The sequence below is a fragment of the Cebus imitator genome, unplaced genomic scaffold (assembly GCF_001604975.1).
Source record: "Cebus imitator isolate Cc_AM_T3 unplaced genomic scaffold, Cebus_imitator-1.0 Scaffold41, whole genome shotgun sequence".
Lineage (NCBI taxonomy): Eukaryota > Metazoa > Chordata > Mammalia > Primates > Cebidae > Cebus > Cebus imitator.
Window position 1 is genome coordinate 3,987,627 of NW_016107356.1, and position 21,678 is coordinate 4,009,304.

Sequence of the window (21,678 nt, forward strand, 5' to 3'; positions counted from 1 at the left end):
TTTTTCATTTTCTTTTGGGTTTCCTTTTTTTTTTGACACAGGGCCTGGCTCTATCACCCAGGCTAGAGTGCAGTGGTGCAAACTTGGCTCACTGCAACCTCCGCCTCCCAGGTTCAAGCTATTCTCCTGCCTCAGCCTTCTGAGAAGCTGGGATTACAGGCATGCACCACCATGCCCAGCTTATTTTTGTATTTTTCGTAGAGACAGGGCTTCATCGTGTTGCCCACCTCAGCCTCCCAAAGTGCTGGGATTACAGGAGTGAGCCACCACACCTGACCTAAAAGTCTTATTAACCAAACATGACCCATTGTTTCAAGGGAATGACAATAGATCAGGGGACACAATTAAACAAAGCAGCTGACCTTTGAGGAGGTTCAAAATGAGCAGATGGGTAGGAGTTCCCGTCAATCAAGGGATTGACTTGAGCCCTGAAAGGATTGCTATGGCAAAGTCAACCTAGAAGGAGCAGGGCACTCCTGTACAAAGAAACAGATTGTTACCTCGAGTGAAGGTAAAGTCAAACCAGGCTTTTAGACCAGGACAGAAGCCCAAGTAAGAGAACTACAGCACAAAATTAGAGCTGGACAATAAGAGAGATGACTTAAAAAAAAAAAAATCTGGCCAGGTGTGGCAGTGGGTGTCTGCAATCCCAGCACTTTGGGAGGCCAAGGCAGGCAGATCACCTGAGGTCAGGAGTTCAAGACTAGCCTGGCCAACATGGTAAAACCCCATCTCTACTAAAAATATAAAAATTAGCTGGGCGTGATGGCAGATGCCTGTAATCCCAGCACTTTGGGAGGCCAAGGCGGGCAGATCAGCTGAGGTTAGGAGTTTGAGACCAGCCTGGCCAACATGGTAAAACTCTGTCTCTACTAAAAATACAAAAATTAGCCGGGTGTGGTAGCAGGTGCCTGTAATCCCAGCTACTTGGGAGGCTGAGGCAGGAGAATTGCTTGAACCAAGGAGGCAGAGGTTGCAGTGAGCCGAGATCGTGCCACTGCACTCCAGCCTGGGTGACAAGAGTGAGACTCCATCTCAAAAAAATAAATAAATAAAATAAAAATCTAGCACTTCTTGTATGCCAGGCATTGGTGTAAATATTTGTCCGTTCTCACAGTGAGCATTATAATAAGTCAGGTATTTTTATTATCCCCATTTTACAGATGAAGAAACTGAGTTGTCAAGAGATTAAACTTGCCCAAAGTCAACCAGTTAATAGATTGTAGAACTAGCGCTTACATTGAGATGGTCTAACTGCAGAGCCCTATTCTTGATTGTTACACTTTGCAGTCTTGATGCTAAGTAATCGTGTGTTTGGCTCAAGCTCCTAACCCACTCCTGCCTGACAGCACCTTTAGTCCTAGAACCAAGGTGACTGATCTTGATTATTGAGCCTACTAAGAAGCCTGGCAGGACCTGGCTTGGATAGAGACAGCTATGTTTCTAGTGCGGAGCAGCTGCAAAGTTAGAGTGTATCACCGGCATCTAACCATTTGAGTTTAGCATAAAAGAAGATCCAAACGGGGGAGAATTTATCTTAAGTCCTCATCTAGAGAAACAGTTGGGACTGCCCAGAAAAAGAACAGTACGAACAAAACAATTACTGGAAAGTGGCTAGTGTGTTCACGTGGGTGTAAGTGTGAGCGGGAATGACAGAACTGTGAAGCCAGAAATTCAACCTTTGGATGTGTTACTGCATTTTATCTGAGGGAACCCCTTTTTTGGTTGTTTGGAGAATTCTCAGCTTTAAGCATTGCTCTTATATGTGACAATAAAGATTCCCTAAAGTGGAGCAAGTAGGCATCCCCTACTTGCTGAATATTTTGTAAATAACAGGTAGAATTCAGTAGTAAACCTTGCCTTGTATTCTGTTTTCTCTGTCTCTACCCCAAGCATTTTTTATTCAAATAAGCTAATAAATATTGAACCCTATTACTTACTCTCCACTTAGAACATACGGATAGATGTTTGTTTAATGTAATTGTTTTTTGCTTTATTTTTAATTAGTTTTTACTGAATACTTGAATGGGTTAGACAACTGATATTTTTGTCAGATTTTTCCAAAATCATTGTTGTGTTATGACCCTGCCTACCCATGTCTGAATTCTAAGCAGCAACTTTAATGTCCAATGAAGTGTTTGATGTTTTACTCCTTAGGCAGCTATGAAGGGATAAAAATAAAATATAAGGTTTCATAAGATAAGATCCTTATAAAAATTATAGTAATGAAAATAAGCTTTTTGTTTTGTTTTAAGATGGAGTCTCGCTGTCGCCCAGGCTGGAGTGCAGTGGTGCAATCTCAGCTCACTGCAACCTCTACCTTCTGGGTTCAAGCGATTCTCCTGCCTCATCCTCCCAAGTAGCTGGAATTACAGGCACCAACCACCAAACCCGGCTAATTTTTGTATTTTTTTTTTTTAGTAGAGATGGGGTTTCACTGTGTTGCCCAGGCCGATCTCAAACTCTTGACCTCAGGTGATCCACCTGCCTCAGCCTCCCAAAGTGCTGGGATTACAGGCGTGAACCACTGTGCCCAGCCGAAAATAAATTTTCTAATAGCAAATGTGATTGTCCTCCAAAGTCATTCTCCTGTTACTCATAAAGTAGTAGGGGCAACTTATAAAGAAAAATAGAATCGTTTTGGCCATTTTGGATGATTCATTTGAGTCAGAATTAAAATGCAAAGCTTAAAAGCATTTGGTGTGATAGCCTCTGTGAAATTTTTGAACAGTATGATTCTGTATTCTCATGTGCACTTTTGTAGAATATGCAAGTTAAATTTGTGCAAAAGAAAACTACTTAATAAAATTGATTATTGCTGCAAATAATGACTTCCTTAATTTTCTCATCATGTGTCTGTGGAGCTTTTAAATGACTAAACACAGCAGCAGTCAGCTTTGCTTCCCATGGAAGCAAATCCTTGTTCTTTTAAAATCTTCCTTGTCCCTATACTGAAAAAATGCTACTTACTTATTGGAGGTTTTCAGAGTACTGAATTTATATTGATTGAACCCTTTTCTTTCAACTTTAAATAATAAACCCAAGTCAAATTATTTTTAATAATTACGTGACTTTCTGAGTGATGAAGCCTGTCAGGTCACTTCCCAAATCAAAATATTTAAATTACATGCCTGAGGACTCCAGGCACTTTGTCTCAACTGCCATTATTAGGAAAGCATGGGGAAAGGCTTTAAAAAAAAGTACAGAGAGTAAGAACTTGAATTATAGTGCATTTTTTTCAGCATTACTGCTTAGAGACTCTTCCCAGACACTTGGACTAAAATGAAGAAATTCCTATGCCATATGTCAGTCTAAAGAGGGCAGAGGCTTGGGACTTTGCTGTAGCAGGGTGCTGGGTCTATTCAGGGGTTGATTTAGTTCCACTTAAATTGAAGGTTTGACTTTTTCCACAGGTGGATGAAAGCCAAACTGGAGAACCCGGATGGCTTGGAGGAGAATTAAAAGGAAAGACAGGATGGTTCCCTGCAAACTATGCAGAGAAAATCCCAGAAAATGAGGTTCCTGCTCCAGTGAAACCAGTGACTGATTCAACATCTGCCCCTGCCCCCAAACTGGCCTTGCGTGAGACCCCTGCCCCTTTGGCAGTAACCTCTTCAGAACCCTCCACGACCCCCAATAACTGGGCCGACTTCAGCTCCACGTACGTGTTAGTGGGCTCTTCCTGGTGATTTTTGAAATCCCAATTTGCCATCTTTTTTTTTCCCCCTCTAAGTATTTTCATAGTCTTGGGTTGTCCCTCTATGAAAGGGAGCTGGCTTTTACAAAATATTTGCCTATGATCTTGTTTTGTTCACTAGTGTATTTGTATCTATCACTCTTGTAGAAGGAATGGAGAAATATAGTTTCCTAATAATCTGTTTTGACATCCATGTCAGTCAGCAAATTTCCAGTCATTTCCTGCATGCAAATAGCACTTTTTCTTGCCAGGCAGAAGCAAAAATTGAATTCAGTCATGTGGTTCTGAATAAGATAGAAAGCTGTTTCCTTTCAAGCTTTCCACTTTCATTAATCTTACACAAATGTACAGTAGAATGAAGAAGTGTTTGCGCTTGGCCACGGTTAGTTCTGTGCCCTGGTTCATCAGGAAGTGGCATTTTAAAAACTGCGTGTAAGCAGAGGTTTGAGATGATAGATGAAATTGCTGTCCAGACTTCCAGCTTATAGGGCCATGACCTAGATGAGCAATTGTCTAAAAATATTTTATACTAGGACACAAGTACGAGTGATTTGAATAAGAAGTGTTTAAATTTTTTTTCAAGTCGAATCATCTTTCAGAAGAAACAAATCAAAGGCAAAGAATCCAGATGTATTGCTGGAGAAGAATCAGATGGAACAAATAGAGGAAAGAAAGAATAATTACCCAGGGCGGGAGGAAGTGGAGGGAAGGATGTAAGGAATAGCAAGTTTTTCATACTTTATTTTTCCATGAAATAAGGTGAAGGTGCTAAAGAAGGTTCCCCTCATCTAATCTCTGCTTTTAAAAAAACCAATAACCTTCCATTAGCTTGACTTCCAAATTGAAGCTTTCCCTTCCTCTTTTGATCTCGACTGAAAAGTTCTGAAAACTAAGGCTAAAATAGAAGACTAATACCATACTTTACAGGATTTTTTTTTGCTATGGATCAAATCAGGATGACTCTTCCTCAATAAATGTATGGTATGCAGTGCTCTTGCTATAATTTTGGGCATCTTGTTTTCTAAACCAAAAATCAGGAATTATTTTGATTTTCAGATTTGTTTATATATCTTACAAAGATGTAAAAAGTAAATTGCCTTTAGAGCTGCACTCACACAGATATGTTTATCTAAAATTATTTATTATTATTTTGAGACAGGGTCCCACTTCATCACCCAGGCTGGAGTGCAGTAGCACAACCATGGCTCACAACAACAGCCTTGACCTCCTGGGCTCAAGCAGTCCACCTGCCCCAGCCTCCCAAGTAGCTGGGACTACAGGTGCATGCTACCGTGCCCAGCTAATTTTTAAATTATTTGTAGTGATGAGGTCTCAGTATGTTTCTCAGACTGGTCTTGAACTCCCAAACTCAAGTGATTCTCCCGCCTTGGCCTCCCAAAGCGCTGGGATTAGAGGTATCAACCACCATGCCCAGCCTGTTTATCTAAAATTATTAAAATCACAAAACTAGAACTGTCCCCAGCATCCAGGACAACTGGTTGCTGTCAGGATGCCACGTGTAATTGCGTGGCATCCAGGCATATGACCAGGTGCTTACTATAGTATGCATGGGTCAGAGAAATGGTGTTGAGAAGCTCCCGATCCATGTAGCACGTAGCTTCTTTTTTCTCATTTAACTATTGTTACTACAACTGGTCATGATCAAATGAGGTTATTTCTCTGGTACTTTACAGTTACAGAGTGTTTCCCTAGTCACTATTTCATGTGACCCTCACAGCTAATCTTAGGTGGCACAGTATTGTTCCTATTTTATCACTGAGGAAATAAAAATTCAGAAAATGTATTATAATTTGCCTGAGGGGGTTATTACTAATACGTGAAGCTCAGACTCAAACCTAAGCCTAATGCCTTTTCTTCTCCTCTTTGTTCTTTTTTTACCCTGAGATAGAGTCTTACTCTGTTACCCAGTCTGGAGTGCAGTGGTGCGATCTTGGCTCCCTGCAATGTCCACCTCCCGACTTCAAGTGATTCTCCTGCCTCAGCTTCCTGAGTAGCTGAGACTACAGGTGTTCGCTACCATGCCCGGCTAATTTTTGTATTTTTAGTAGAGATAGGGTTTCACCATGTTGGCCAGGCTGGTCTCGAACTCTTGACTTCAGGTGACCCGCCCACCTCGGCCTCCCACAGTGCTGGGATTATAGGCATGAGCCATTGTGCTCAGCCTCCTCCTTGTTCTTTAACTGTAGAAAGCCACATAAATATACTGGGTTTGTGTTGCACAGGCTTTTCGGTTACCATCTTTTTCTCTCTCTCTTTTTTTTTTTTTTTTTTTGGCACTGTACTGTGGGTAAAAAGCTGGCATATTAGAGAGTGCCTGCTATTCATGGTGTTGTGCTTTTCCCTCCAGGTGGCCCACCAGCACAAATGAGAAACCAGAAACGGATAACTGGGATGCATGGGCAGCCCAGCCCTCTCTCACCATTCCAAGTGCCGGCCAGTTAAGGCAGAGGTCCGCCTTTACTCCAGCCACAGCCACTGGTTCCTCCCCATCTCCTGTGCTAGGCCAGGTAAAGGCAGCCAGTGAGAGTGTGAAGACTTAGCATGCTATCTAGTGCCAACGACTTCAGCACATGCTTGTTGGCAATGTCATTTAGAAGCAAGCCTCGTTATATGTGTCTGGGTTGGCTGGCAGTATGGGAATCCAGTTCAGGAGCCAGAAATCTGCTGTGAATAGTTGGGAGTTCAGGGGTGGGGGGGGCACAGTTGACTTCTCCTGCCTGGGTTGATCAAGGAAGCTTTATTGCTGAAGTGGCATTTGAGCTGCATCTTGACCAGTGGGTAAGATCTTACTAGAAAATGGAGAGGGCCGGCATATCAGACAGAAAATGCTGGGTGAAAGGGTTTAAGGCAGACAGAATCCGTTTAAGGAAAATCATGGCCCACTCCGTTTGTCTAGACCATTGAGTTTTTATTGGAAAAGGTAGACGGATTAAAGGTTAATGGGAAGCTCTGAAATGCTCTCCTCAGAAAGAATAATGCTTAGAGAACAAAGGTAGTTATTCTGAATAGTTCTCTTTTGCTTCATACAATAATGATAAAATAATGAAATTTCTGGAAATAGTTATGTCAAACAGCAAGTGCCCATCTGGGAGGCACTGGGGGTTCTAGGATCGTTTCTGATCCACACCTAGATGAAACACAGGCTCTAGGCAGATCCATCTTGGACGTGTGGTACGCAGGAAGATTAGAGTGGAGGGCCGTCAGGCATTGCCACCAGTCGGGGCCGTTGCTGTCACCTAGCTGCGACCCAGGGCAGGCCTGGACCTGGCCGAGTTCATGTTCACCAAGTAGGGAGGTGCTGGTGGAAGCAGAAGAAGAGAGCACATGGGAGAGACTGCAGAGGAGAGTGAAGAGGTTGGAGTCACAACACCTGTGGGAGCCGAAAGAAAGGGAAGAGGACTGAAATCGAGGAAAATGGTCCACTTTAAAGGAAAGGAGGAAGGCAGAGAGTGAAATGAATGTGTAGTTAAAGGGAGAGTTGGGTTTTAGATGTGTTGAGTTGAAGGTGATTGTGGGACCCTGTCTGGCAGGCTGTTGGAACATCGATCTGGAGGATGGAAGAGAGGGCGAGACTGGGATTATAGATTGGAGCCATTCTCGTAGAGAACCTTATCAGATCTCAGGAAACGTGTGAGGTCATACAAGGAGAGAGAATACAGGGAGAAAATAGCAAATCCACAGGCACGTGTGTGTTCTGTAGCCTGGAAGAAGAACAGGAGCTACTCAGCAGGAAATGGTACTTTCCTTTGCATCTGTCCCAGCTCAGCATTTAGCACATGTCACATGCTTAGTTAACAGTGACTCAGTGACAGGGTAGGGAGGTTGTTCCAGAAAGTGGAGGTGGGGGAGGGGAGGTTGCTTATGTTATTAAGTACTGTGGTCAGGGCAAAGAAGAGACCATTCGTTGTGACAGCTAGAGCTTTGTGACCTGGGAAGGAGAAGGGTGAAACCACGCTGCTGGGGCGTAAAAGGAAACGAGCAGCAAGAAAGTGGAAAGGTCTGCAAAAGGACAGAGAGGGAGCAGTGTGGAGGGGTCTGGGAAAGCAAGAACCAGCCATGTTGCCAGTGGAGATGGGGATGAAAATGTGAATTGTCAGAAGATATAATTGGTACAAGGCAGACGACGGTAAAGGCACAGGAAAGACGGGAGTCGCTTTCTTCTGGGTGAGGAAGGGTGAAGAGAGATGTTGAGGCTGGGCTGCATGATACTGTTCTCAGTGAGGAGGGAGCCCCAGGCGGCTGTGGAGCATAGGAGAGGTTTGGGACAGGCAAATGAGGGATCTGACAACAATGAAGAATTGGGCTGGTGTGGTGGCTCTCGCCTGTTATCGCCGCACTTTGGGAGGCGAGCAGATCACCTGAGATCAGGAGTTTGTGACCAGCCTGGCCAACGTGGTGAAACCCCGTCTCTACTAAAAAAAAAAAAAAAAAAAATACAAGAATCAGCTGGGCGTGGCAGTAGGCACCTGTAATCCCAGCCACTCTGGTAGGGGGGTGAGGCAGGAGAATCACTTGAACCCGGGAAGTGGAGGTTGCGATGAGCTGAGATTGCACCACTGCACTCCATTCTGGGTGACAGAGCAAGACTCCATCTCAAAAAAAGAAAAGAAAAGAAAAAAACAAAAGAATTAAGAATTGCCAGGTTTATTTTAACCTGAGTCTGTAGTAGGTCATTGTACATTGCCTCAGCTTTCTCTAGCAATACTTCACAGCTTGGGACTAGGAATAATAATAGTAATTTAGTTCACTACTGTTATTTCTATCATAGCAGTACTGTGCATGGATCTTACTAAACTCCTTCCCCTCCCCACCTACACACATCTTATATTACCATGGGATAGCTAAACTTTAAGCTTTTTGGGGAAAGTATCATCTCTACTTTACAGATATGGAAATGGAGATTCAGAGAGATGAAACAGTTGCCAAAGTCAGAAAATTAGTAAGTGACAGACCTGGGATTCATACCCAGAGTTCACATCCAGCCCAGGCTGGGGTCATTAGGGCCCATCAATGTGAAAAGGTTGACAAAGCAGACATGGGGAAGATTTCTCAGGGGGAGAGATTCTGAAGTGCCAGTGAGAGCACAGTTGAAAGGCTGACCCTGGGGTCCATGCTTAGAGAAATCAGTGAAGAGGCCAAGAGGATTGGACAGTGCAGACGGGCTGTGGGATAAGGAGCTATGCAGGCAGCAGGCCACTGTGAGAGGGAAAAATGCAAGGTCGGGAATATACAGTCTTAGTGGGTGTTCGAAATCCAGGGAAACCTCCTCAGCTCTGAGGGACTTAAAGGAGTGAATGTACAGCTAAATGGAAGGAAATAGGATAGGGATGTTGTGAGTTTAAGAAGGCAAGCTCATATGAAGACCAGGATTTAGAGGTTATCACATAGATGCTGAAACTACTTGACCTATTGTAAATTCTCTGCTTATCGGACATCATCATAACTTAATGTCAGCATAATAGAAATAACTTAAAAGACAAGTACAAATTGGTTCGGAAGTATCTATCTCTGGGCATTATCCTTTGTTCTTTTCTATTCACGTATGTGATTGAGAGTTGACGTTTCATTTTTTTTTACTAAATGCTTTAAGATATTGTAATGGTCTAATGCTATAGCTTCTTAAAAGATAATAAATGCCTCACCCTGCCTTTCCAGCCTGACCTCCTCCTTCACCCCTCCATGAGACTAGGCCACACGCAGCCCCGGATTGTGCTTCTCTTCCCGGATCCCCTGCAGTGTTCCACCTCGAGGCCTTTGCCCATGCTGCGCCCTCAGCCTGGAATGCCCTTCCTCCGAAGCCCTAGCTGTCAAAGTCCTTGTCATCCTTCATGGCCCATCTCAGATGCTGACGCCCCTGTAAAATTTACCCTGATGCCCCCAGGCAGAATTCATCCCTCTTTTCTCTTTATTCCTGCAGTGAATAGTAGGAACTCCTTTTTAGTACATTTCATTCTGCCAGGTGGTATATTTGGTTGTTTTTATCTCTTTCTTCCCCATTATTTGTGAGTTACTTGCTAATGATACCATACTGTCCATCTTTATAGAGTTTTATGGTTAATAAAGTGCTTTTCCCTAAATTATTTGGAGGAAGCAGAGACTGTTCTTTTCATTTTTATAGTCTCATGGGGCAGTGCATGTAGATGTACAATAAATGGCAATTACAATGAATTTATGCTAACCAAATCCCTGTTTTATCTAAAAAGGAACTAAAACAAGCATAATCCAGCACAGGGCCTATTACTCTGGGTCCACCTAAACTAAAATGCCAGTTAATGATCTCATGAAAACTCATAAAATTTCTGCTCCAGTGTTAATCCTCCACTAAAAATACCAGTCAGATTGGAAATGTGGAGGTGTCCTGGGCAACTTGACAGTGAAAATAGAACCAAAATGTAAAAGGCACATAGCCAGATGCAATGGAATAATTGTGACCTCCTGGCTTGTTGAAATGGAGAGTTCTAGATGGTCAGACAATGACTTTGTGAAGAGACTGGCAGGCTTTTGCCTCCACTTTTGGAAGTAAACAATTGTTGGGAAACAGTGAAGCATCCAGCACTCCTGCTGTGCTGCCTCAGGGCCCTTTGTGTCTGTGTGTGCTTGTCTGGCCTATGCTTGTTGGAGAGGTGCCATGTTCACGTCTGCCCTAATTGATAACAAACCACAACATAACGAGAGGTCTTTTATGTTACTCCACACAAGGGTGAAAAGGTGGAGGGTCTACAAGCACAAGCCCTGTATCCTTGGAGAGCCAAAAAAGACAACCATTTAAATTTTAACAAAAATGATGTCATCACCGTCCTGGAACAGCAAGACATGTGGTGGTTTGGAGAAGTTCAAGGTCAGAAGGGTTGGTTCCCCAAGTCTTACGTGAAACTCATTTCAGGGCCCATAAGGAAATCTACAAGGTATTTTTGTATTTATCTACCTGTATTTGATGAAAAAGAATATTAGGCATTAAATTACTGTTTGCGCTAGTTAAGATTCACAGGAATTGCAGGATTAGTTTGTCTTCTAGATCTTTTAACTGCAAAAGTTAGAATATATGTAGTACAAAAAGGGAGCCTCTTGTAGATTAAGTGCATTTTTTCTTCCCTCATGGAAACCTATGTGTCTTGTTTTTCATTGCCTTACACAAGAAGGAATTCAGCTCTGATATCTGGAACACCCTTGTGCATTAGTTGGAGATTATGACTCTCTTTATGCTTATTACCAGCACTGTGCCAGATATATATGAATACTTAGAAACCCAAAGCATTTGGGGAAATGATCAGAGGACTTAATTGTCTTTTTCATTAGGTTCTTACAGCATGGAACCTTAAGGTTGTTGTTGAATTCCTTCAACCATATTGATGTTCAAAACAAATTATGAGCTTTAAGAAGATGAAAATAGCAAAATTACTCAATGAGCATCTCTCAGTCAGTCATCCCTTGAAATAAACTAGTACATAGGCTATGTGTCCAGTATAGCAAAGTGCTGAAAAATAAGAATGCAAGCTCTGGGCAAGTGGCGCGTGCCTGTAGTCCCAGCTACTTGGGAGGCTGAGGTGGAAGGATTGCTTGAGCCTAGGAGTTCTGGGCTGTAGTGCGCTATGCTGATCGGGTGTCTGCACTAAGTTTGGCATCAATATGGTGACCTCCGGGGAGCAAGGGACCACCAGGTTGCCTAAGGAGGGGTGAATGGCCCAGGTCGGAAATGGAGCAGGTCAAAACTCCCATGCTGATCAGTAGTGGGATCGCGCCTGTGAATAGCCACTGCACTGCGGCCTGGGCAACATAGCGAGACCCCATCTCTTAAGAAGAAGAATGCGAGCTTAGAGTCATGCTTCTGTAGTACCTTATTATGTGTTTTTAACCTAGCTAAGTACAACTATTTCAGCTGTGGATTATTTATAGTTTTAAAAGTCAAACAGTTTTAACAGAAAAATCTGTCATTTGTACTATTTTCTTTTAAAACAAAAATTAAAATACTCTCTTCTTCCCTTGTTGCAGCATGGAGTCTGGTTCTTCAGAGAGTCCTGCTAGTCTAAAGCGAGTAGCCTCTCCAGCAGCCAGGCCAGCCATTTCAGGAGAAGGTGAGGGTCTGAGTTGTATTATGTTCTTCAAAAGGGTCAAGGACGTTGTGTAAATGTTTGAAATGAGAATTGAATTTCATCTTAAGATAGACTACACTTATGATCAATATATTAAACTAAAGTAAAACGAAAGTTTAGCTTTTTACAAAATCAGAATGCTTTATGGAAAATACTGTCAGATACATTAATCATCAAAAACTGAATTTTCTAATTATATTTTATTATGAGCCCTTTGACTTTTAAAAGAGACCCATTCAGTTTACTAAGAATCAAGTTTTCTGAGCCTCTCTGTAGCTAAATTGTGGTCATTGCTTCACCTAACATAGTCTAGTCTCATCTCACTTATATAGATAAGTATTTCATCTTAAAACTGCGCAGACCAGTAGAGTTCTCACAGTAACATGAATGCCATCTGTACCATCCCAAGTGAAACTGAAACTCAGTTTCTTTGCTCTATGAAAACAACCAAACCAGACAATTTAGGCCTAAAAAAATTATTTTGAGTGTTTATTATGCAAGTAATTGCTTTCTTTCCCAATCTCCACTTGGTGACATAATCTTAAATATTATATAGATGCCAACTGACCAAAACCTACATAATTCAGACCCTCATGGTAAAAATCTCATGTCTTTTTTATATTCAATACAGTCATGATCACATCCTAACTGGACTCCTTGAGTTAGGTGGGTTTTCTGTGTAGATGTCTGAGCAGTGTTAACTGATGCCGTAACTAATTCTATAGTAATTCTTTATGGGTTCCTTGAATACATTACATGAGAATAGAATATTTTATTTAGTTTGTTTGCCATAATGAGATTGTTGCATTCCTTAGAAACCTTGCCTAATGAAAAATAGAATTATTAAATTAGCTGTTTTAGGTGGAGACAGCAAGGATTAAGGCATAATGGCATTTCAGACTCACAATAACAGCGTTCTTTTTTCAAGAGGATTTTTAAAAGTAAAAATTTCTTTAGCTCATAGCATAGCTATAAAACCTTATCACTAAACAAATCACGGACCTAATTTTTACTATTACCATGAAAACGATGATTAGCAGAGTTCCCTTTATACATTCTCATTATCTTAATGACTTTTTTATGCACTGCTAGAGTAACAAGGCAAAAAGCTCCTTTAAACACAGCACATGCAGTCAATTTACTAAAAAGCAAATTATGCACCTCACCAAAAAATAAGAAACAAACAAACAAAAAAACTTCAGTGTATGATATCCAGTCAAGACTCAGTGGAGGGCCGGAGTTTTTATCTTGACTCTCCCATCTAGTAACCATACTATTTTGTTTATGCCTTAGCTTCCTTGTTTGTAAATTGGGCATGGTAACTACCCTTTGAGATAGGAAATTATTACAAGGATAAAGTGATAACATGCAGAAGGCTTTTAGAACAAAGCACAGTAAATGTCTACTGCTTTTATTTTATTTTTGCTTCATTCCCTGGATTACTGATAAAGCCACATAAAGTATGAGCATCTTCATCCAATAGCAACGTGGAGGAATGTTTATCTATTTGTTTTGAAACATGTACTGAGGCCTCAATAAATAGGTCACAAATGAACCACACATATACTTAAAATTGGTTGACAGAATAGAGTTAAATTCCAATCTTAGTTTGTATTTGTTACAGCCATTTTGAAATGACTTAGGTATTAGAAATATTTGGAAAGGTTACTGGCTTTGTGAAGGGTTGGGAGGACATTAGCCTTAGAAATTCTGAGAAAAGCTATTTACATATATTAATGAGCCTCTTGTTAATACCACATTGAACATAATCAAATTTAAAGTAAACTGTAAACCAGTTAAAATAGATGATCGGTTGGGGTTGCTCTTAAAATATTGGCTTGGGGATGGCCAGTGCCTTCTGTGAAATGTCTCATGAGAAGGGTAGCTGAAGAGGAACCTCTGCCTATACATCATCACGTCTCTGGGTTTCATTGTCCCCCAAGACCGCTTGCAGATGCCTTAGTGCAAGGCAGGGCAAGGCCAGCCTCAGTCTTTCCAGTCTCCTTTATATTTTATATTTTATACTACAATACCAAGTTCAGCCAGAGTTCACGTTTCTAAAGTTTCTTAAGCATTTGGAAAGTTACTTCAAAATTTGGATCCATTTTAAAGAAAGTGACTTTGAAGTTGAGGAATCACTGGGGAAAGTATTGATTGCCAAGGATCCCATCTTAAATGGCCAAATGTGATCTAAAGAACAGTACTAGGGAGCAAAATCAAAAGGGAAGGGTCAGAGTATGGAGAAATCAGAAAAATGAGTCTATTAATGAAAAAAGAATGACCCTATTAAAGCCACCAAACCCTGATTTCCTTGTGTGGGAAATCATTTTTCCAATTTTCACTGTGAAGGTATGTGTTACCAGCGCCTCAGGGCTAAAGACAGAGAGTCTTCTGTTTTCCCTGGGACGTTTGAATGACCTGTGTCTGCCATGGGGCCCAGTGCTCTCCACCAGCAATTGCTGCTGGCCTCGGCGCTGACAGGTCAACACTGGCGCTGAAGGAGGCCCCTTGTTGCTCCTGGGGCTACCCATGTGAGCACAGGGGTTAGAGGATTTTGTGTTTTTGTCTGTTTTAGTTTTCATTCGCACCTCCTGCAGAGGCTCTGATAATTAACCGGAGGAGTTCTCCATACAAAATTCCGGCCTCCTACTCAACTCAAGGCTCGACATTAAAGGAATATCATCTGAGGTTTAGAGAGAAATATACATTGCCCATTATAAAAATGAACTTTTTGGGTAAATGGTGATTTTTCTGTTGCTTTAAAAAATACGTACAAAGGCCTAGGATAAAATGGAGAAAAAGTAGAAATAAGAAACATGTGCACCTTTCTGTAAATGTTTACTTAGAACCTCCATCTAGGATTTTGTGTCTGGTGATCTTTCTGAGAATGTGATTTGGTTCTAAGCCTTAATAAAATCAACCAAGAGTGATGCAAAGTTCTACATATAATCAAAAAGAAAAATTTCTTCTGTAATGTACACCCTTCAAATTCAAGACACGAAAGAACACTAGTTGTTATCTTTTAAGACTAAATTACATGAATAATAAAATGTGATAAACTGTGATTTTTCTTTTTAACTTGTTGAAAGGCTTTCTGGGATTGGATAGGCATTTCTTTTATCATCAGTCCTCTCTACCTGTTTGTGCTCTTAAATGACAACTAGATGCCCATTTTTAACTAAATAATATGTGTAACTCATTTTGTGTTCTAACAGCTTCCTATCATATTGTGTATATGACACAATAGGACACAAGTTTTCGGGCACTTGAATAATGAAAAGTATGTCTTGTTTAATTTACACAGAGAATATATCCTATCTAACAATTTTCTAAAACTGTGATGTGGGACCTTCAAAACTGAAATACAGATACTTAATATGCTTACCAAGAGCCCACATATGAATGCATCTGACCCAGTGTTCAGCACAGAGTAGGTACTATGTAACTGTTAATTAAAACTAAATATAAAAACCGTTTTCATTCAATAAGAAATCATGGTGCCAAATGGTAGATCACTTATAAATACTCAGGTGTTAGTGAACGTGCAGTCGGGTTTTTTGTTCCTATGTCTGGGTCTTCCCAGGAATTGTCTCCCTGTCTGCAGCCACTGAACTTTTATATACACTGGGGGAATATGGAGCCCAGGGCATTCTGCAGCTCTGTGTTTTATCTGTGACTAGCCCTTCTCTTGAATGGATCTTGTCCTAACTTCCTTATTCGTAAACTTGCTTTTGCAAAGCTGTCTGGGATTTCTTTAAACAATCAAGCTCTCTCCGTATCTCAATATTTCTCCCCACCAGAATTTATTGCCATGTACACTTACGAGAGTTCTGAGCAAGGAGATTTAACCTTTCAGCAAGGGGATGTGATTTTGGTTACCAAGAAAGATGGTGACTGGTGGACAGGAACAGTGGGCGACAAGTCCGGAGTCTTCCCTTCTAACTATGTGAGGCTTAAAGATTCAGAGGTAAACCCACATTAACTGTTTCCTCTCCCTTTCTGTGTGGCGGTTCTCTTTGCGGGGAGTCACATGATATTTGACAGTGGAGCTTTGTTGTGTTTTGCTAAGTTCTGGAATGTGACAGTAAATCCAGTGTGACCTGTCATTGTTTGATCTTGTCATTTGGCACTGTAGGGTAAGCATTGGCCTCCCTCAAGCAGAACACATAAGGGCTAAGTGGAGGCTGTGACGGGGCTGGTCCTAATCATCTGGGAAGATAATGTTCAGTATTCATCTCTCTTTCTGCATGTAATTGACTTATGCTTTGGAGTAAACTTTCTTGATTAGATCATTATGGTCATTGATTTTTAAATGCCCCAAGAAAGATAGCAATGTTTTGTCTGTATAAACAGAAGTATTCTGGTGATACTGGCTCCAGAATATTGGATATTAGAAAGTTTTGAGAATTTCTATTTTTGCCCATACAGTAGAAAGACAAGATCTAAGAGATGGGTACACTTTGGCTAGGCCTTAGAATCTCTGTTGATCAGGACTGAATTTAAGTGCTGTTATCTGTATAAATTGGAAATGTTCCTACTGTTGTTAAATAGAGCCCTAGAAATTTGATCGCATAAACTATGGTCTCAAGATAGTGCAAGTTTAGTGGAATGGTGGGGTGTACCTACCACAGAATATGGGAGTCTGTCTTGTAGGAGCCACTTGCACATTAGTGGAGAGTTTCAGGTATAAATGTAGTCATTTAACAGATCCAATGCACATTTTAAAAAACCAACAATAATTGACTCTTTTTTTTTTTTTTTTTTAAGCATTGACAGTCAATTCACAGTTACTTTCTTTTTCTCCTCATACCTCCTAGGTACTGAGAGAGAAAAGGCTGGCAGGGGACCTGTAGGGGCTGCTTTCTCAGGAGTAAGCAGGTGGACAAAGTTTTCTATTTCAAATGCCAGTGGTGTATCCTGGGCTCTTCCATGGGCCCCTGTGCTCGGAGCTGCTCTGGGGGCGAGGCTGGGCCTGGTGCACTGCTCCAGTAGTCCAGCCCTCGGCCTGCTAACCTCTCCTGCAGCTCCTAGAAATGATTTTATTTGATTGGATTTTTTTTTTTTTGAGACGGAGTTTCGCTCTTGTTACCCAGGCTGGAGTGCAATGGCGCGATCTCAGCTCACCGCAACCTCCGCCTCCCGGGTTCAGGCAATTCTCCTGCCTCAGCCTCCTGAGTCGCTGGGATTACAGGCACGCGCCACCATGCCCAGCTAATTTTTTGTATTTTTAGTAGAGACGGGGTTTCACCATGTTGACCAGGATGGTCTTGATCTCTCAACCTCGTGATCCACCCGCCTCGGCCTCCCAAAGTGCTGGGATTACAGGCTTGAGCCACTGCGCCCGGCCGGATTTTGTTTTTTTAAGGGGTGGCATTGTTTTGCTTTTTGGTTTTTCTTGCTGCGGTCTTGAGAGCAGCTAGGTGGAATTCCAATGGATGGATTTACATAACTCTGCCCACCCTTGGAGAATTTTACAGAAGTCTGGGAGAAAATAATTTTGCCCTGTGAGACAGCTGGCATATTGGACTTTTCAGACCTGGAGACAGAATTAAATTCTTCTCTAGGCTAGCACGTTGAGTCCAGTGAGAGTCATGCAGATGATATTTTAGGGGAGTTGGATAAAACACTAAAAACCAACTCAGTGTCTACTACGATGCATGAAAACTCTTAAAGTGACCTTACCTTTTGGATCAATTAAAATACAAAAGCCATTACTTGTAACGTATTTTAAGAAATTACAGTTTTCTGCTTTAATAAAACCATCCAAAGTAAACTTTAGAAAAACATACAGTGATTTTTTTTTAAGGTAAGTGGAGTTGTAAGGTACTTTCTTAACCACAGTCTTAAATTATTAGCCACAGAAGAAATAGCAGTACTAAAAAGGTTACATACACATTTAGCTATACTATTGAATAATGAAAAAAATCTAAAAACTCAGCTCTTTTGTCATAGTTGGATACAGAATTCAGTGTAAAAGCAAAATATTCGAACAAACTTAATACCAGACCCAGCTTCAGATACCAGAATTGAAGTCTAGACATAGGGAGGATTGTCCCGTCCTGCTTCCCTTCTCTGTATGGGCAGGTCTGGGGCACACAGTCTGGGAGGCTTTACAGGTGCACGGAGTACAGAACATGGCTTTCTGAATCCGTCCCAGCTTACTGGGTTGGCTGTGGTTTTTCAAATAGAGTGCATTAAAACTAGTTGAACTCTACTGTTGAGTACTGCCAATTGCTTTGTTCTTTTTATGGAATGTAGGGAGTAGATTCTAAGCCTGTACTAGGAAAGTAACTGGTCACTGGAATCTTGTTTCATTGTTATTCCTTTTTTTTGATATGCAGCCCATTAAAAAATAGCGAGAGATTGCCATTGTATAACTTTGTTTGTTAATAAAGCAGAATCAAGTAAAAATTTAACCTAAACTTTTCCTGCTAAATGGTTATTAAATTTCAATAAGCAAAATAAAGAGACTGTAAGTTGTATTCCTGGTAGATAAATGGCATATTTTTATTCTTTCAGTAACTTATGTTTAGTTTATTAAGCCTTTTGTTTTGTTTTAATTGGAATACTTAATTTACTGCAAGATAGACTTGAGCATAAATTAATTTAGAATAAAGCACTTTGTAACAACAGATTCCATTCTGGCTCCTGTCCTGCCTCTCGTGGTCTCTGTTCTTGGCTTACTTGGCTGGTTTAAAATTCCATGAGTATCCCAGAGAGGAATTCAACCCCAGAGCACTTTTTAAATGCTTGATAGTTGGGAAGAAATATGCTCTGCCTCTATGCATTGATAGAGAAATTTCAGTGTATAAACACTGTGAAATTGGGTGGAAAGGCCACACAGGACAGCCACTGCCTCTTTGGATAGAGAGGGCTGAATAGGATGGGGGAAGAGAGCGGTTCCAGTTGTCCCTGTACTGTGTTAGTTTTTTAAAGAAGAAAGCTCTTAAAGCAAATATAGCAAAATGTTAATATTTTAATGTGTTAAATCTGGGTGGTAGGCTCATGAGTTCTATTCCCTGTACTTTTTATGTGTGAAATATGTCATAATTAACCACATGGTAACAAGCCCGAGCTTAGTGTTTAGGATGCAGACTAATAGTTTTCCTAGTTTGGAGACGCCTATTGGATTCGACCAGGTCCAAGAAATGCCTGTGCTCGGCATGGTCAATACTGGAGCCCCCTGGGCTCTTACAGGGCCCCATACTCTGCTGTTTCTTCCTCTTATAGAAATGAGTAAAAGCCACATGTTTGAAAGTACTTACTTTGTCCCATGTTTTCCTGATCTATATCCTTGTGTCAGGTGATGCAGTGCTGTGTTTTCCCAGAATGAAAAGTGGGGCTTCGGGGCTCAAGTGGGTTTGTATCATCATTAATCGTTTTTTAAGCTGCATGATCAAAACTTCAGCATGCAAATGAGACCTTTTGCTCTGTTTTAAGGGCTCTGGAACTGCTGGGAAAACAGGGAGTTTAGGAAAAAAACCTGGTAAGTTACAAATCCTGATGCTTACTTTTCAATGTTTTGAATGTAATTGATAGTTGTTCCCCATCTTTGTTGATTAGGAATAGATCCTAAAATAAAAAGAATCTTTCCTGAGAGTGCGGAGAGTAACTCCTCTCCTTGGAATCCATTAATAATTTTACTTAGTTATAAGATTTGTCTGTTACTTCACACGTAAGGAGTGGAGCCGTTACCTGACAGAGTGTTCTCTTGGGTTGTCGAGAAATAATTGAGGTGAGGCCAGGCACAGTGGTTCACGCCTGTAATCTCAGCAATTTTGAAGGCCAAAGCAGATGGATCATTTTCTCCAAACCAAAAACTCTTGGAATCAAGAGCTGGTCTTTGGTGCACTGGAGGAGAGTCCTCATGACCAGCCTGGCCAACATGGGGAATCCCAGTCTCTACCAAAAAATACAAAAATTAGCCAGGCATAATGGCATACATCTGTAATCGCAGCTACTCGGGAGGCTGAGGCAGGAGAATTGCTTGAACCCAGGGGGCCAAGGTGGCAGGGAGCCAGGGTTGCACCACTGCACTCCAGCCGGGCAACAGAACAAGACTTCATCTCAAAAAAAAAAAAAAAAAAAAAAGAAAGAAAGAATTCAGGCGAGATGCTGAGAAGTTATAATACATGGAGCTGTAGGATTATGGGCTCAGCTGCTTTTCAGTCTTCCTTTTAGGCTTGGTTAGCCCCTTTTCATTTCCAAACAATGCATTCCCAGGACACAAAACAATGGAGAAGATTAGAGGGGCAACAGATATTATCTGAGTGTAGGTCCCATTAATTTAGAGACCATCAGATGGTTTTTGTACACATTGAAGGTACAAAATTATAGTCACACCTCTGAATCCAAAGCGTTTTAGTTGATTTCAATAAAATCACATGTGCTATAAATAGTAGCACAAAAAAGAGAAGAAAGAAGCGGATGTGAAATAATATGGTTTCCATGGCATGTCTTCCTGGTCTAGGTCATTAGAGCTTTTTTGCTAACATATCCTTAGTAAATTATAGGTTGAAACAGTTACTGAAATGCCAAGCGATGGATTTGCTTGTCTGTCTGGTGCTCAGCTCCGACTGGACTTAATGGCAAGAAAAAGGAAGAGAGGTTTCACATAGTCTAGGATTTTATTTTAGTCAGATAAATACAATCAGTGTATGGGGATACATTGGACCACCCCATCAAATCTCTATTTTAACTGCAAGTTTTCTAAGTTTTGGACGTTTGTCATTCCAGAGGGTCCAGATATTTCATAGATGATGCCCAGGTGGGCTTTACTTTGCACTGAAACTAGCAAGAAAGGACACGAAAGACCGCAGATAATGTTGGGGCAGATCGCTGGCTGCACATGCTAGGTCCCATGAGGAGCAAGAACATCCAGTGCCAAATAGGACACTAGTTTGGTCTTTCTCCAAATCATAAACTCTTGGAATCAAGAGCTGGTCTTTGGTGTGTTGCAGGAGAGTCCTCATCCCAGCGTAGGCCTCCCTGCTGGAGCTCTCAGTCAGAGCCTAGGCTGGGGCAATAGACTGTGCTCTGGCCTTTCTTGCTTGCCCCAAGCTCTCCAAAGTATCAGGCAGAGCCAGGCCTGCAGTATGATCTCCGAGTGCTTCTGTCCTGGTGGCGGACCCCTGATAACACGCAGAACAGGATGAGAGCGGCTTGCTTAAGGGCCAGAGTCTTACTCATTCCCTGGAGTGAGTGGAAAAGTAGAAAATCCCATCAGAACATGGGACCTTTTTGCGTTCTTCCTTTCCATTCTTTACTTCGTTCCCTCTTTCTTCTTTTTATTTTCTGTCCTTCTTTCCTTCTTTTCTCCTTTCTTTCACAAACCACACTTGGAGAGCAAGGGTAGAGGAGCAGAACAGTTTGTTCTGTATTGCTTCTAGAAGTTCAGAAGGCAGTAGCTGCAGATGTGCCAGAACTCAGGCAGAGAAGGGTTCTGTCTTTTCATACTCAAAATCTCCTGGGCTAGGGGAAATGTGTGTTTCAGAGCCTGGTTTGTGGTACTGCTGGAATTTTTCCCATGGGACTTTTAACATTCAGGAAAAGTACAGAACTGTTTACATTTTTTTCCCTGTGCTGAATTGGTTTTGCATAAAATTCCCTTCTTAACTCCAGGTCCCTCCTGTAACATGAAATAAAAAGAAAGAAATTTGCCCTGTCACAATTCGCACCTGATATTCAGGGATCACTGTCAACATGTGAGCCATAAAGAAGGCGGCTGTGTTATTGGGAGTAAGAATCTGTAGCAACAACATAGAAATAAGCTCCTGCCAGGCTCCCAGCAGTTTCAGAGAAAAATAGCCTTTCTCTTTCTACTGTACTTGGCAGCTGGAAAAGCTATTGAGTCCTTTAGTCACTTTAGCA

General features: G+C 41.4%; 1 protein-coding gene across 8 annotated transcripts in view; it reads left to right on the forward strand.

The window, feature by feature from the left end:
- ITSN1 (intersectin 1) overlaps positions 1–21,678 on the forward strand; it is a 243,004-nt gene that overhangs the window by 150,954 nt on the left and 70,372 nt on the right. For 4 of the 8 annotated variants that reach the window (XM_017526161.2, XM_017526162.2, XM_017526166.2 and 1 more), the window contains 6 exons: positions 3,414–3,661; positions 6,066–6,225; positions 10,418–10,623; positions 11,708–11,790; positions 15,609–15,775; positions 19,249–19,294. In XM_017526161.2, coding sequence (XP_017381650.1) covers positions 3,414–3,661; positions 6,066–6,225; positions 10,418–10,623; positions 11,708–11,790; positions 15,609–15,775; positions 19,249–19,294 — 910 coding nt within the window. The remainder of the gene's footprint in view (positions 1–3,413; positions 3,662–6,065; positions 6,226–10,417; positions 10,624–11,707; positions 11,791–15,608; positions 15,776–19,248; positions 19,295–21,678) is intronic. The other 4 variants (XM_017526163.2, XM_017526164.2, XM_037737649.1 and 1 more) reach the window with 1 other exon arrangement.